The sequence below is a fragment of the Macaca mulatta genome, chromosome 12 (assembly GCF_049350105.2).
Source record: "Macaca mulatta isolate MMU2019108-1 chromosome 12, T2T-MMU8v2.0, whole genome shotgun sequence".
Classification (NCBI taxonomy): domain Eukaryota; kingdom Metazoa; phylum Chordata; class Mammalia; order Primates; family Cercopithecidae; genus Macaca; species Macaca mulatta.
Window position 1 is genome coordinate 22,085,393 of NC_133417.1, and position 16,544 is coordinate 22,101,936.

The 16,544-nt window shown below is 33.4% G+C and overlaps 1 protein-coding gene across 3 annotated transcripts in view; it reads right to left on the reverse strand.

The window, feature by feature from the left end:
- DPP10 (dipeptidyl peptidase like 10) overlaps positions 1–16,544 on the reverse strand; it is a 701,607-nt gene that overhangs the window by 349,714 nt on the left and 335,349 nt on the right. For all 3 annotated transcript variants that reach the window (XM_077956499.1, XM_015109936.3, NM_001265998.1), the window contains 1 exon segment: positions 11,724–11,818. Coding sequence is in view for 2 of the 3 variants with exons in the window: in XM_015109936.3 (XP_014965422.2) it covers positions 11,724–11,818 (95 nt within the window). In the remaining variant the exon portion in view is untranslated.

Consider the following 16,544-nt stretch of genomic DNA (forward strand, 5'->3'; position numbering starts at 1 on the left):
CAGGAGGAAACAATTTGCTACTTATTCTACTAGGCGAATATTATCTTGATATCAAAATCAGACAAAGACATAATTAGAAAAAAGGAAAAAGCTACAGACTGATAACCCCTTATGAGTATAAACAGCCTGGACTATTAAACAAATTCAGCAATGTGGCAGGATAAGCGATCAATTCACAAAAATCATTACATTTCTATACACTAGCTGCAAACAATGTAAAGATGAAATGGAGGAAGCAATTCCATTTGTAATGGCCACAAAAGCAACAACATACCTAGGAACAAATTTAACAATAAAAGTATAAGATTTTTAGATGGAAAAATACAACACATCCTTTTAAGCAATTTTTAAAAATCTAAATAAATCAAAAGACATTGTACATCTATAGATCAGAACCTTGTTAGGATAGCAATATTTTCCAAATTGATCTACATAAGCAATATAATCACTATCAAAAGTCTTAGCTTCCTTTGACTTTGTTTGCACATTTTACAAGTTAATCTTAAAATTTATATGGAAATGAAAGGGACACAGAAATCCAATTTTGAAAAAGAAGACGAAAGTACAAGCGCTCACACATCTTGGTTACAAGTCTCACTACATAGCTACAGTAGTCAGGACTGAACTACTGACCTACGGAAAAACATATAGAATAGAGAATCCTGAGACAAAACCATATATTTATGGTCAACTGACATTTGAGAAGGGTGCCAAAATTATTCAACAGAAAAAAAAATATTTTCAAAAATGTTACATGGACAACCATATGTCCATATGTAAAAGAATAAACGTGGACCTCCTTCCTCACATCATATTAAGAAATCCGCTCAAAATGTATAATGGAACTAAACATAGGAATTAAAATCTATTATGTTCTCAAACACACAAAAAGAAGTTAGTCTAAATTAACAATGTATAGAAAACTAAAGAAAAAATAGATTTGACTTTATCAACATTTAAATCTGGTGCATCAAAAGACACCAACCAGAAAGTGAAAGACAACATACCTGGAAGAAAATATTTCAAACTTATTTATCTGCCAAGGAACTTGATTTTTAATATATGGAAAAAATCTTACAATTGAGCAATTGAAAAGAAAAGAGCTCAATAAAAAGTGGGCAAAGAATTTGAACAGAGATTTCTCCATCAAAGATATAGAAATGATCAAGAAGCACATGAAAAGATCCTCAATATCATCAATAAATTAAGGGAATACAAATAAATGCCATGGCGAGTTATTACTTCACACCCACTAAAATGGTTAAAATCAAATAGGTAAGAACATGGTTTGCAGAGATGTGAAGAAATCAGGCCCCTCTTATACGATTTCTGGGAAGGCAAATCCATGCAACCACCTTAGAAGTTCTTCAAACTGCTAATACAGAATTACCATCTGATCCACAACTCTGCTCCTTCTTTTTAAGGAGCGGAGACTTTATTTATTTATTTTTTGAGATGGATTCTTGCTCTGTCGCCCAGGCTGGAGTGCAGTGGCACAATCTCAGCTCACTGCAACCTCCACCTAGAAGTGGAGACTATTTTTAATTTAAAGGTTTATTTTTTACATTTGAATCAAGAAATGTGACACCCTAAATACCGTTTGATAGATTTCCCCATTTAAGTTACTAAATGCTGCTTAACAGATATTTTAATCCAACCATACGCTCAAACCTGGTTCTCACACAGAATTCCCCATCTCAGTGGTTAACTCCCCTTTCAATTAAGTCATACAACCAAAATCTCAAGAATTATCCCTGATACATCATTCTAACCCCCATCCCCAACCACAATATTCTTATTCTGTTACTTTCTTTTTATTTTACTTATTATTATCATTCAAATCTTTCACTTCTATGCTGCCACTGCCTAAGTCCATTTGCTTATAATCTCAAGCCTAGGCCATCCAATAGTGTCTTTATTTATCCTCTCTTGAGCCACAACTTTCAATTTTAACTTACTCTCTCATTTCAACAGGAATACATTTGTTTCCAAAAGCAAATCTGATCATTTTTCAAAATTCAGCACCATGACCCACATGATGTGGCCACTACTTATTTCTCCAACCTGTTTCTCCCTTCCTTGTGCTGCTCCCACTACCATGGCATTCTTTGTTTCTAATACTCCATGCTTCATGCCTGTCCCACTATGCTCAAACCATATTCTTGCTTAGTCAACTTATCTGCAGTCATCTTCATTTTTATTTATTTATTTATTTATTTATTTATTTATTTATTTATTTAGAGGTGAAGTCTCGCTCTGTCGCCAGGCTGGAGTGCAATGGTGTGATCTCAGCTCACTACAACCTCCACATTCCGGGTTCAAGCAATTCTCCTGCTTCAGCCTCCTGAGTAGCTGGGACTACAGGCATGTGCCATGATGCGCAGCTAATTTTGTATTTTTAGTAGAGATGGGGTTTCACCATGTTGGCCAGGATGGCCTCGATCTCTTGACCTTATGATTCGCCCACCTCAGCCTCCCAAAGTGCTGGGATTACAGGCGTGAACCATTGAGCCCGGCTCATCTTCATTTCTTTAGGGAAGCTTTCTGTGACTTCTTTAAAACAGAAATGGCTAATGCATTATAAATTTTGACATGGATATTAAGCAATAAAAGTAAAAGCAATATTTAACTTTCATTCTTATATTCCTAAACTTCACAGATATTCTATATCACAAATTGTAAATATTTATATATCTAATTATTTGATTAGTGCATATATCCCTTAATACATAATGAGATCCTTATGGCAGGAGCTCTCCTATTTTCTTTCTATTGTATCTTCAGCTGTAGTTGTGGTTGGGACAGAAACAGCATATAAAATATAATGGAGTAATTCAATCAAATAATCATAGGCAATATAATATATTTTAAGCCCCAAGAGATAATAGATTGCATGTCTATGTTCTATGTATTATAAATTTGTTAATTTTATTTCAAGATTTTGTTTCAACCAGGCTTCTAAAAATTCCTCTGTTACACTGTTATACACAGAAAACATGCATAAACGTACATATAAGAACTAACCATGAAATAGATTCTATTGTCAAAAATTGTGGCAAAATATTCAAAATAGAATTACCCGTTTAATGACATTTAAAACCTCAGAGATGATGCTGATTCCTCTATTTCCAACAGGTTGAAAGTAATTAACCAACAAAGCCCCACCCATTTTATCTCCAAGCAAATCCTCCACCCACCTACCTTTTACCTTCTCCATTAGCATCCTTGTACATAGTTCAAGCCCTGCATCTTCTCTTATTTGTATCACTGCAATAGCCTTCAGAATGGTCTCTCCGTTTCTACTTTAGTATCCCTAGAAAATGCTCTCCATATAATTGACAGAGTGTACTTTTAAAATATCACTCAGATATTGCCACCTTCTTTCTTCAAAGTGTACCTATTGCTCACAAAATAAAACCTTGACCTACAAAACTCAATATAAATCTTTCCCCTAGTTATCTTACTGAGTTCATCTTGTACCATTCTCCACCCATGTCCACCACTTATATATTTTCTGTTCTTGGAATAGATCTATATAGTTTGAATCCTATGTTCTTTGTAATTACTGGCCTTGGAAACTACACAACTCTTCAACTTGACCTTGAAATGTTACCTCCATAGTGAGTCTTTCCTAAGCACCTAATCATTCTCTAGACCTCACCCTATATTATTTTTCAACAAGGATTTAAATTTACTAGCTAACATTTTCTTGTATTTTCAATGAATTACTTATTTATTGTCAGTCTGACAAACTTGCCTTGCCATTGTATCCCCAGAATCTGGAATATTATCTGACACACAACAGGGGTCCAAACAACAGTTGGCAAATAAATTAATAAAGTAATAAGTCATAATGAGTCATTTCAACAATGAAGCAGAAATATTATAAAGATGGAGATGTAGAAAAATCTCTACAAGTTTCTAAGAGACTGAAGAAATTCAAACATAAACTAGATTATTTCAGCCAGATATATCAGGGGAAAGAAGAGAAGTAGACTAGTAGTTCGTAACAATAGGTGATGTTTGCTTGGTGGTAGTTGTGTGTGTGTGTGTGTGTGTGTGTGTGTGTGTGTAATGCAGCCAAGGTTGTTATCCTTTGTTCACGAGGCAGTATTTCAACAAGAATTGAAAACATATGGATGGAAACAGTGACGACACAGTTTATAGTCATCACAATATTTAAAACATGTTAAAAACAAATATGACTTCAGACAAGTTAAGGCAAACAAAGCCATGTAAACCACACTTACAGTTTTCCTCTTTTCCACTCACTATATGATGTTTCCTTCCTGATTATCTGGTAGTAAAATGGATAGACTGTTAGACTGATTGATTGATAGATATAGATAGATGAATATTTGCATATATACATAGATCTATATGTAGGTATCTATCATCTATCTGTATTATGTGAACATATGAATAAATACATATAAACATACATATATTTAATTTAAGCATCTTTCCTAAAAGGTTTAAGTAAAAATTCCACAAATCAACATAGACTATTTTTATATATAAAAAACTAAAAGATTGTTATTTATTCTTAAATGTATTTAAAAGGTATTTTGAATGGAATTCTCAGCTAGTAATATTAAAAACAACACTGGATTAGGAGTCAAGAAATGTTTGCCCTAGTCTCAAGACTACACGAGATATATTGAGCAAGTCTCTTTATTTCTCTGGGTCTCAGTTGTTTTTTATTTTACTTCTTTTTAATTTAAACTGAAGTAGGAGACAGGGAAAATGCTTTCTAGTTCTATAATGAGCTGTCATTGTCATTCGATGTTTACCAAAAATTGAACTTCCTTGAATGCTCATGCATGTTTCACAAGCAAACCAAAATACTAATTTAATATATTTCCAACATACTATTAAAATATCTGTATTATATAATGTAGAGTGTGGATGGGCTGCAGTTTTGGCAATGCGTAGTTCTACATCATCAAAGCTGTGTAAACTGAAGTATTCTGAAAGATCGAAAGAGGGGAAAAATTATTTTTTTATCATCAACTCCAAAAGCTTGAAAAGTTTCTTGAAAATGTATTTTCTTTGCTTAAGTTCCATCATAAATTAATAAAACACTGAGTGTTTTATTATTTTATAAAATTTCTTTTTATTAATAATTTTAATTTATAAATTATAATTATATATATTTATGGGGTAAAATGTGATGTTTTGCTATATATGGATGAATACACAATGTGAAATGATTAAATCAATCTAATTAACACATTGATCACCTCACATACCCATCTTTTCATAGTAAGACATTTGAAATTTATTCTCAGTAATTTTGAAATACACAATACATTATTATTAACTCTGGTCACCCTGCTGTGTTTCTCAAAAGCTTATTATTCCTTCTGTCTGACACTTTGTATCCTTTGACTGATATTTTTTTAAAATTTCTAATTGGCTTTCCATGAGTGGGAGACAGCAATATATAAAATTATTCAGAAAGAATATGAAGGGCAGAAATATCCATCAAATATTTAAGCGAGAGCCTTGACTTCCTCAAAATGGACTGACTGGTCCTGGATACAAGTCAGAGAGCTGACCTCTCAGAAAGCCAAATTCCAAAACGATTGCAAACAGTTGTTACAAATCTAGCTGCCTGTTGGTTTCCAACATCCTGTCTGACACCTCCAGCTCCAAAGAGACTAAATAAGAATCTTCTAAAAAATCAGCACTGGAATTGTAATCTTTTTATCGCATATATCTAAGAGGGTCTATCAGACAAAATTGAACCAAGTTCTAGTTCATATAATTAAACAAGTGTCATCTAATTTATTTTTGTCATAATTTTATTCCTATCTGAAGAAAACAATTTAGTTATGTATTTTTATATTACTTAGATAGTTTTGTTTATAAGGATGACTCACTCATTTAACAATATACATAATAATTAAATGGCTATGAATGTAGATTTATTAATAACACTATCATTATTGACAATAAAATGGTCATACCATCTGAGATACTTTGTCCTCATGAATAAATTAGTTGAATATAATTTCTAGATCCTTCATAATGGTAATTTAGGGTAAAAAATAATAATGCAGTAGTCAATTTTAGCCCTTTAATCCTATGGAGAACTGTATGAATAACTGTTTGAAATTGCAGGGTAATCCTGTCATACTTGCAAACACTTAGAGGCAACAAGACTATTTCTTCTTACACTTTTAATTAAAATAGTGCATGAGTAGACTTCCAGAGTAAGGATCAGAAATTTTCTTTCTAATTTTCCTGTTTTAATGACCACCACTTTTAAAGCTATGCTGGAATTCACTTTCACATATATCTAACTTACAGAAAATTTTGAAAAGCCTAAATATCTATGATAGATTCAATGTTTTCTTCCCTAAATATAGAAGCTGTCCAATCTTTGCTGAAACATGTATTATTCCATTCATTTCCCTGAATGTACATCAATGTTACATCCTATTTTGATGACTGAATTGGAAATTACCTAAATAATGTAAATAAACATAATAATCATCGTTAAATAAATACTGTGGATATAATAAGTATCTAAATATTTTCATAGAGGATGATAAAAATAAGATAAATATGAAGGTATCTAGCAACAGGAAATGGTAACTGCTATAGCGAGGGGAAGGACATGTCCAAGCAAAAGACGATGAGATTCAATTATTCATAAGCACAATGCACCAATGAAAGCAATTACGCTGAATGGAGTCCCCAGTAGCCATCAGTTTTTATCCTCTATCTTAAAAAGGAACAATTGTTTCCTAGTAAAAAATAAACTTGGCAATGGCCAAATAAGTGACACTAACTTATCTGAACAAAAAAGTCTTAACCAGAAGTATCATCCAAAAAGTGTAAGAAAACTGGGTCACACTTTTATTTTATACTCAGCAATACACACAGGAGAGGAAGTCAAGGTCAAATGATCCTACTCATGCATGCTGGTCTTCTTTGCAGGGTTCTTCTTAAAAAGAAGAAAAGTACATGAAACTAATGACGCTGAAAGCCACAGCTTAATATCTCCCTTAAAATTACCAATTTAAAAGTCATTACTTTGATCCCACCTCAAAAAACTGCCATCTAATTATCACATGGTTTTTCTTGTATCTCTGTCTAGAACAGGGTTTCTCAAACTCTACACTCCTGACATTTCTGGTTGTGTTAAGTGTAGGATGCACATTTCTGACCTCTACTCAGTAGATTCCCACAGCAAACCCCTCACATCCATTCAGGACAATCAAAAATGTCTCCTGGGAGTAAAATCACCCCCAGTGGAGAAACACTGGTCTAGAAAAAAAAAGAAACAATACTGTCAAAACACAACATTGATATGTACAGTTCCCGTGGCTTCACTGATTAACCAGTATTAGTTACACTACTGATGTCTATCACTACTGGGATTCCAACAGATACTGAGTAGACCAAATCTTACTAATAATTATCAAATTTTCCATTACTATTGGCCATTATGTGAGGCCACATGGCCAATCAAATTTTCTGATAATATTTCCTCATCTCAAATTTTATGAGATAAAATTTTTGATGCCTTTGTTAAGTAATTATCTGTGCTACTGTGTTTATTTTTTTGTTGTTACTGTTTTAATAAGGCACCTATTTCCTTAAACACAAATCAAATAATAAGTTCCTTGATTTCACAGTGGTACACAGTTGGATCTATCACCTCCATATACCCAGCAGCGCAACAAATAAAACAACCAAGAAACAAAACCAAAAACACTAGGATGACATCCAAACCAGCTGATGCTGTCTGTTTGCATTATAAATCAATGAATCTTCCTTGGTTCTTCCCAAACCTACTATTTTGTAATGGCCTAGATATACGTAAACGGTTAGACCAATGAATATGTAACTAACATGTTTCTTTTCTTTTTTCTTTTTTTTTTCCGAGACGGAGTCTAGCTCTGTCGCCCAGGCTGGAGTGCAGTGGCCTGATCTCAGCTCACTGCAAGCTCCGCCTCCCGGGTTTACGCCATTCTCCTGCCTCAGCCTCCCGAGTAGCTGGGACTACAGGCGCCCGCCACTTCGCCCGGCTAGTTTTTTTTTTGTATTTTTTAGTAGAGACGGGGTTTCACCATATTAGCCAGTATGGTCTTGATCTCCTGACCTCGTGATCCTCCCGTCTCGGCCTCCCAAAGTGCTGGGATTACAGGCTTGAGCCACCGCGCCCGGCCTGTAACTAACATTTTTCTTGGAATCATTCTGCTTCCATATATGAATTTCCTTCCTGTGTTATGGCTATTTTTAGTAGAATGTATTTAAATAGACTTACAGAGTTTCAAAGATTTCAGATGAGACTCTTATCTCTCAATTATTGCTTTTCATATTAATGCATAAGATATATATTTTAGGGGGCCACGCTCTGTGACCCACGCTTATAAACCCAGTGCTTTGTGAGGCCATCAGAGGAGGATCACTTGAGGATAGTAGTTCAAGATGAACCTGGGCAACATAGTGAGACCCTATCTCTAAAAAATATATATATATATTTTAAAAAATTAGCCGACCCTGGTGGCATACACCTGTGGTCCTAGCTATTTAGGAGGCTGAGGCAGGAGGTTCACCTGAGCCCAGGAGTTTAAAGGCTGCAGTAAGTTATGATTGCACCACTGCATTCCAGCCTGAGCAAGAGAGCAAGAGTTTGTATCTCAAAAAAAAAACAAAAAAGATACATATTTTTAAAATCTTAACTGTACTTAAGTACATGGGACTTCGACTTATGTTTACAACCCCCTTATAATTTCAAAAAGTGATTTGATAAAACAATTTACGGCTGCTGGTATGTTCAGCCATGACCATGGTGATATTCAAATTATTGACAGTGGAAACAGTACAGCTAATAGTTAGGAAACATTTTCCTCATTTTGTCATTGTGGATGAGCTTTTGTTTGAACTAGTTCTGGCTTTAAGAGATAACATTTCCAAACAATAACTATAAAGAGCAGTTTTGAGGCTAAATCACTTACTTCTCATCCTCTAATTCAAAAGTTATATGCCCCTTAATTTCCTCCTTTCATTAGAAATCCACCTACCTTCAAACCAAAAGAATGCCTTAACACAATTATTTCATTTTTTAAAAAGTATTTTTTATTTTGGCAACCATGCCCAATATTTATTTTAATCATAGAATCTGCTACCCAAAAGTACACAGTAATCATATTTAAAATGTGTTTAAGCTGAAAAGTGATAATATGATGTTAAATTTACTTAATTTTAAAAATACATTTGTAGTCATATTGTAGCATAATATGTCTTACTATAGAACAGGCCATTCTCTTAGGACATTTTTATCAATAGTATATTTATTTTCTCAAACGACTTGTCATGCTTTCATTTCAAAGCTTTTTATACTGATCTGATCCAATTAATTATTATTATTATTAAAATATTGATAATTGCTCACAGAAAAACCAGCAATACTTGTTTCAATAAAATGTATTTTTCAACAGAGTTTCCTGGAAGAGAAATTAAATCCAGGTTTTAGCCTAATGTTAATCTTAAAAACATACGTGTATTAAATAATGCCATCTTGAAGTTAGGAGAAAATGATTAAACAAGCTCCTTTGAAATCATCTGGAATTATGGCAATTCCTATTTTTGTTCTCAGTTTGGGGTAACTGGTTGCAAACTGATGCCACCTTCCACTCCCCTAACCCCTCCCCCCACATTAAATTTAGATACCTCTAGGACTTATAAATTGCTTAATTATCTGTGCTGTGACATAAACGTCCTTAGGGAGCCTATGAATCTTAGAAGGTAAGTAAATTAGAATATTTACTAAATATGACCCTGTGGTAATTAAGAGTCATGGCCAACATAGAGGAGAATAGAAAGAGACCTCAAAAGCATTTAAAAAGATATAACACAAAAGCACAAAGATAAAATAGCGTTAATTAGCACATGGAGTAAAACCACGATGATATGAGATGGTGATGGTGTGTAGTACCAACAAAAGAACTGAGATAATGGAATAAGAATCTAAAAGTTTTGTTTGTTTTGGTTTCTTTTTTGATGTATCATGGAAAATAAAAAAGTAATGAATAAATGGAAAACAAAAACGTAATTAGTGATGGGGGAAAACCTCATTGACTTGCATGAATGAGTATTTAATAAGGCACAGTCATATAATAGAATAATTCATATACTGAGTATATCTAACCTGAATGCTTGGCTACTGAGGGCCTAGAATCTCCATAACATTATGTTACTTTATGAAAAAAAAAAAAGCAAAAATTAAAATGCATTCCATTTTTGTTCCCCAAACTAATTTTATTAAAAATCCATTCATTCTGACTTTAATCTGTATATTATTATCATACCTTCTCATCATTATCGATTCTGGAATTCTGTCTCCTTTCCTATCTTCTTACTAATGGCTAATTTTCCACTATTGACAGTATTTCTCAATGATTCTCTAGGCTTTTTTCTAGTATCCCTGAGGACCATCCACTGAAGAAATAGTAAATACTGCTCTATACTGTTTATTAAAATTCTCCATAAGGGTTAGTATTATCTCCCAAAGGAAATCCACATTCTTGGACAGTAGGCAATCTGCTGTACATATCCTTGACATCCTATAAGTACCATAAAGAGTTGCACACCAAGTAGCTATTCTTTGATTCCCTGTAAATTCGTTTAAAAACAAAAATGTCATTATTTTTCTTCTGACTGATGACCTCATTATTAATGTACATTAGTTGGCTGGTTAAATTTAGCCCAATGATATATAATCACTTAATGATTGTAATGACCTTTTCTCCTTAATATGTAAAAATACTAAACAGAACATTTTTAGTCCATTTCTTCCATAGGGCCATTCCATAATAAAAATGGAGATTAAATGTTTATTTTAAGTGTACAAGTATGAATACATTTTTAAAAGTAGCCAACAACTTTGCTTATCTTTTTATTTTGTGGAGGTTTTCTGAGAGCCTGTAATATATTTTGTCTGTATTTTATGAATTCATCTAATTGGCAGTCTATTGAAACTTTAATTACAATAAAATAGTAAGTAAATAACTGTGTACTATTTTTCATCGGTGTTGAGTAGCTAGATTTTCAACATTTGCAATAGTAATTCATTATCACTTACCAAACAGGTAATTATAGTTAAGTCTCCTAACCTTAGGGTACTAGATTTTTCAGAAAGACAAAGTGTGTATTAAGACCAATATAGATACACACAGTAATTTAAACCATGTTGGCGAAACAGTGATACAAAATAAGTAAAATGGTACTGACAGAATCCTAAATTCTAAAAGTAGAACACATCAACCTCAGCTGAAGACCAGCTTTGGAAAGCCTTTCCATCTGATCCAGAGAACAACAGAACTAGAAAGAAGTCAGAAAGAATGAAAAGTAAAGAAGAAAGGAAAGTTAATAATAAATAAGGCTAGACTAGCCATTTCTTAACCTCGGCATTTGTATGACTAATGTTATATATAAAATATTGGGAAAATTATTCTTTTTAAGCAATTACTATTCATGGAAATATTTCTCCAGTTACTAACAAAAGTAAATGGGGAGAAAATGAAGCAGATAGTCATGGGATATTTTCGATCAATAGGTTTACTGATTCTCACACTATTCCAGCCCCAATTTTCACCTGAAAAGCTTTTCAAATGCTGGAGCTGAAGAATAGAGAGTTATGTACATCTAGAGAGCTTTCTAAACAGTACTGAAACACAGAAAGTAATTAATTATTCATTACTTACAAAAGTTGTGTTTTCCAATAATAATGTGGTAGCATTTGTTTCTATATTCAGTTTAATGACATGTCCATTCTCGCTTTTATACACCACATCTGTATCTGCAACAACAAAGACATTCACAATTGACAAATACATTGACTAGGTAATATAGTAACTGTAGGGGAGAAAACGTGCAAAATAAACAGACACATTAGAATAATCATTTTTAGCCTTCAATAACACAAGCAGATTTCTGTACTTGGCATTCATTCTTTTGAAAGATCAGAAAGCCCGCCTAACACATGGTCTATTGTACAATGAACAAGGGGTTAGTATGAGATTCACTCAGGTTCATAGTTTAACAAATGAAAATTAATTAAAATATGGTCAATTTGCTGCACATTCTACAGTGAGAAAAAAAAATGGGCCATTACTGATGACGATCCAGTATTTTAACTTAAAAGTGCTGCCAGTTGACTGTAACTCTATACAGTTCTAAGTCTCCTCAGATTGAATCATTCTCATGCAGACCTATTTATGGATCTGATTCTTCTACCAACACTGAATTCCTATTTAGTCTCTTGAATTCTCTTTTGGGTTGTGAATTTGTTCTGTGGTATTTTATCTGGCTTTCACAATTGCAGCTCAAAATCTCTGAGGCTACCACTATATCAATGAATCAACCTTTTCAATTCTAGAAGAACTATGTCTTCATTTTAAATAATTGCATTTCTTTCAGATAAGTGCTTCCACATATTTTTGAGGTAAGTTTAGCCATGTTTGTCAGAAAATTAAAACATCTTAACAATATCTCTGTCTGAAATTACGAACTTGAGGGAAAACTGACAGGATATAAGGATATTCTGGAGATAAATACATATATGTAATTATACATAATTACATATATATATATAAAATTAGGTAAAAGAAGATAGCCACATTAGAGTATTTTTGAATATGTTCTCTTTTTAAATGACAATCTTTGTACCCAGTTTTACCCAATTCTAGCCTTTTCCATGGTGTTGCATACACATCCCTAATCTCCTGCTCATTCTTGGAAGAAAGGTGATATTAATGGAGATGAGATTCACTACTTAAATGAATGTGTGTAAGTTACAATATCTCAGAAACTGAATGTCGTCACTTGCAAATTTATAAAACAAGTACTAAATGATGAGTTACAAAGATTATCAGCAAAAACACACAAAAAAGTGTCTGACATTTTGGCAGAACGAGATTTTCTGAGTCCTTCTCTCATTATTTAAATATTATTAATAGTTACGTCTACAGTTTATATGACAAGAAGCAAGCAATACTAGCAAAACTGAAGTTTGTTTTCTTCAGTGTCTAATTCAAAAGACATAGTCCAATATGAGTCTCCTATTAGAGCCAAGAATAACACAGAGGGCCAGTAGTTCTTCTTAACCTTAATCACATGGGAACAGTGACATGTTGGAACTGTGGCCTGGGAAACAGGGAAAGACAAATGGCCTTTTTAGCAAGGAGGAAAGTAAGGAGATAAAGAAGGGATTTCCCAGTTACTCCCTGAGGCTGGCTGTATGGACTGATAGTTCTATATGATCTTTAAATTAAGGCCTTGTATCACCTTCTGAACTTCTGTTATCAGTTAAAAAGGAGTTGAGTTCTTTTTTTAATCCTTAACTTTACCTGTTTTCCTTTCTATTGATGCAGAACAAATAACAGATTTACATAAACTATAAATATTTATTTTGATTTATATTATTTTCCTGTCTTCCCTTTCCTTCCCATCCATATTTATGATCATGTCTCAACAGCAACACCAATCATCTGTAATGCTCATTTGGTCTTGCCAGTTGATTTGATCTCCTGTCCTCCTACTCACAATTAATGCTTGCTCAAATCAATAGTCCAACCTCAACTTTGAGTTCTAACATCTATTCCCTCTTTGAATTTTTAAAAATATTCTCATCTCTGGCCCACTTCTTGATTGTGATGAACATATCATCGTGGATTAGCAGAAGCCAAATAGCATGCCCTAACAAAATCATCCTTACAATATTTTCTCAATAAATTAAGAGAAAAATTTCCATTTTCCATTGCTTCATGGAGATAAATATAGCAAAACAAAACAAAACACTCGACAAGTAGTTTTTCTCCCAACAGGCAGGCAAAAACATCTTTGCAAAGATTGTGATAATGAAAGAAATCTAACATGGCTGGCTCCGTCTTGCTTTTAGGCTCATAGGCTGGCTGTCTTCACTCATTCTTGGGCATTGACCAAGCTAACCATGGGTGAAATTTAGTTTATAGTTTAACCTTGAAACAAGAATCATAATAGTCACTCCCTAAACCTCATCCCCTCCTTGTTCAGGGATTGAAACCACCCTTGTAATGCTAATGAAAGGAAACAAAACTGAAATTATGAAAGAGGTCTGAATTCTGCTAAAATGTAGCTGTAGTTTCTGTAATCCCTTACTGCTCAAAAGTTATGTGGCCAAAGTTTACAAGATTTGTGACTCCCTTATATATAGATAATATAGATAATAGTACTGTTGTAGAACCTCAGATTGGTCTTTTGAGATGATTTTCAGACTGGCCTCACCTGGACTCATCACTCAACAGTCCTGTGACCTCCCATCCAGAGGTAGACTCCATGCAGTTTTCCACACTTTTATAATTGCATCTCCCTCAACCAATCAGCAGCATCCATTCCCTAGTCCCATGCCCACCAAACTTTCCTTGAAAAACCCTGACCTCCAAGACTTCAGGGAAACTCATTGAGTAATAACTCCAGTTCTCCCACATGGCGAATCTCATGTTACTGAAACTCTTCTTTACTGCAATACCAAGGTCTCAGTGAACTGGTTTTTGCAGTGGACAGGAAGAAATCACTGGGTGATTACACAAGCACACTGGAGAATTTTAAACTGAGATGAGGTCTGTGGCATCAGAGAGAAAGAAAAGTCATAGAGGATTTTTAGTATGAATGGTGATTCCTGGTCAAGAGAAGAGAAAAAGAAATATGTGACCCCACAGTTCCTTATAGTGAAAGAAAATCTTAAATGAGTGATAGTTTGTTATTAGGGGTGGTCAAAATAAAATTAATCATTATTTCCCTTAGAATGAAAGTAGAAGGAAGTGAAGCTTGTTTGAAAAGATAAAGACTACACTTAATATCAATTTATTTAAAGTCAATTTTCTTGGATAATTGTTTGGCCTTGAGAAAAATCTACAGAGAATTAAGATTAGTAAATACCTTTAGTTCTACATTCCTGCAAATTTTACTGTTAGACCTGCAATGCTGCATTAATAGAAAACTTTAAAAATTCACACGTAATTCTCTAGCTTAATAACTAATAAGGATTTTTGCATGAATTATTTTAAAAGCAACTAGTATCTGCCCTCATTAATTTTCTTGGGTTTTTTTTGTTCTTTATAATCTGGTCTTCTGGATTTCATATTTATTCTACTTTACAGTTTGATTTATAATCACTAGTGAAACCCCCAGCTTTGAAACTCCTGTTACTAAGATTAATAGTTATCTACTAGATTAATAGTGATCCTTCATTCTGGAACTACATTTCTAAACGTTGTACTATATATTTTGTTTAACATTAAGTAATAAAATATGAGTGAATCAGATCAATGACTTAAGTGCATTAACGTGGGAAGATTAAGGTAGGTGTACTTGAAGTATTCTTAAAACATGACATTATGCATATCTACAAGGTACTTTGATTAAATAATATTTTCTCCTTTTTAGCTCTTTGACAGTTAAGAGCCAATTATTCTGAACACCATTCAACTCAGTCAGTTTTTTTTTTTTTTTTTTTTTTTTTTTTTTTATGAAAATGTATGGCAGAATAGAGTCACTATCTGGCCTATGTACCCTGAGATCCAAGAATCTATTTTCAGTCTGCAGTATCCCTAACTATCATTACTGTCATTTCGATTCAATTCTTTCTTCCATAATTTGGCATACAAAAAGAAAAACATAGTATCCTAATTTAAAATCTTTCAGGTAAATGGAACATTATATTTTATACCCCTTCCACACAAAGCAGATAATATACAGCATTTGCCGTTGTTAATTTAGTTCTCAATGTGGTATTGAAATTAAGAACTAAGACTTCTGCATCCACCTTATCTATCAGGACCAAGAACAAAGGCAGCCTACATTCACTATTTTACTATTTGTTCTAGGAAGTTCTTGTTCATGAACTTAATGGGGTAAATCAGAACAAAAACCTTTTTTTTTTTTCAGAAAATGGCTGAAAATTAGTTTCTAGAAACATTAAACTCCTAAAACTGGGTAAATTGCTCAATTATCAAATAACTCACTTCAAGATTCCTGCCTTTCTGTATCTACCAATCCTAAACTATTACATCTTGAAGTGCGCCTAACCAAACCAGATCCTTACATTGAAAGCTCAGTCTTATCTATTCAAACCCAGATTTCCAACCCTATTCATATCTTCCCCTAAACTTCTCCTTCTGGACACTCGGACTCATAAAATGTTGTCTTTTCTGACTATTATAGGTAATAAACTCAGCTTTGCTTAACAGGTTACGCTGTGAGCCTTCTGAGAAGTTGAAAACTGACAAAATTCATCTTCCATGTGTATCAGTATAAAATCCCCATATTAGTAGTTGGTCTTGCTAACGGCTAATGTAAGTATGCATTTACTTTTGATGTGATAACCTACTTTCAGTGTTTCAAAATTAAATCAATCAATAAACATATCATCTATCTCTACATAGGGAAAGAGTTTTCAAAAAGTAGAAAAAACCTTGGCAAATCAGTTCTCTGAGAAATTTTAATCCAAACATAATTGTCATGGAAAACTATTTTGATATATCCAC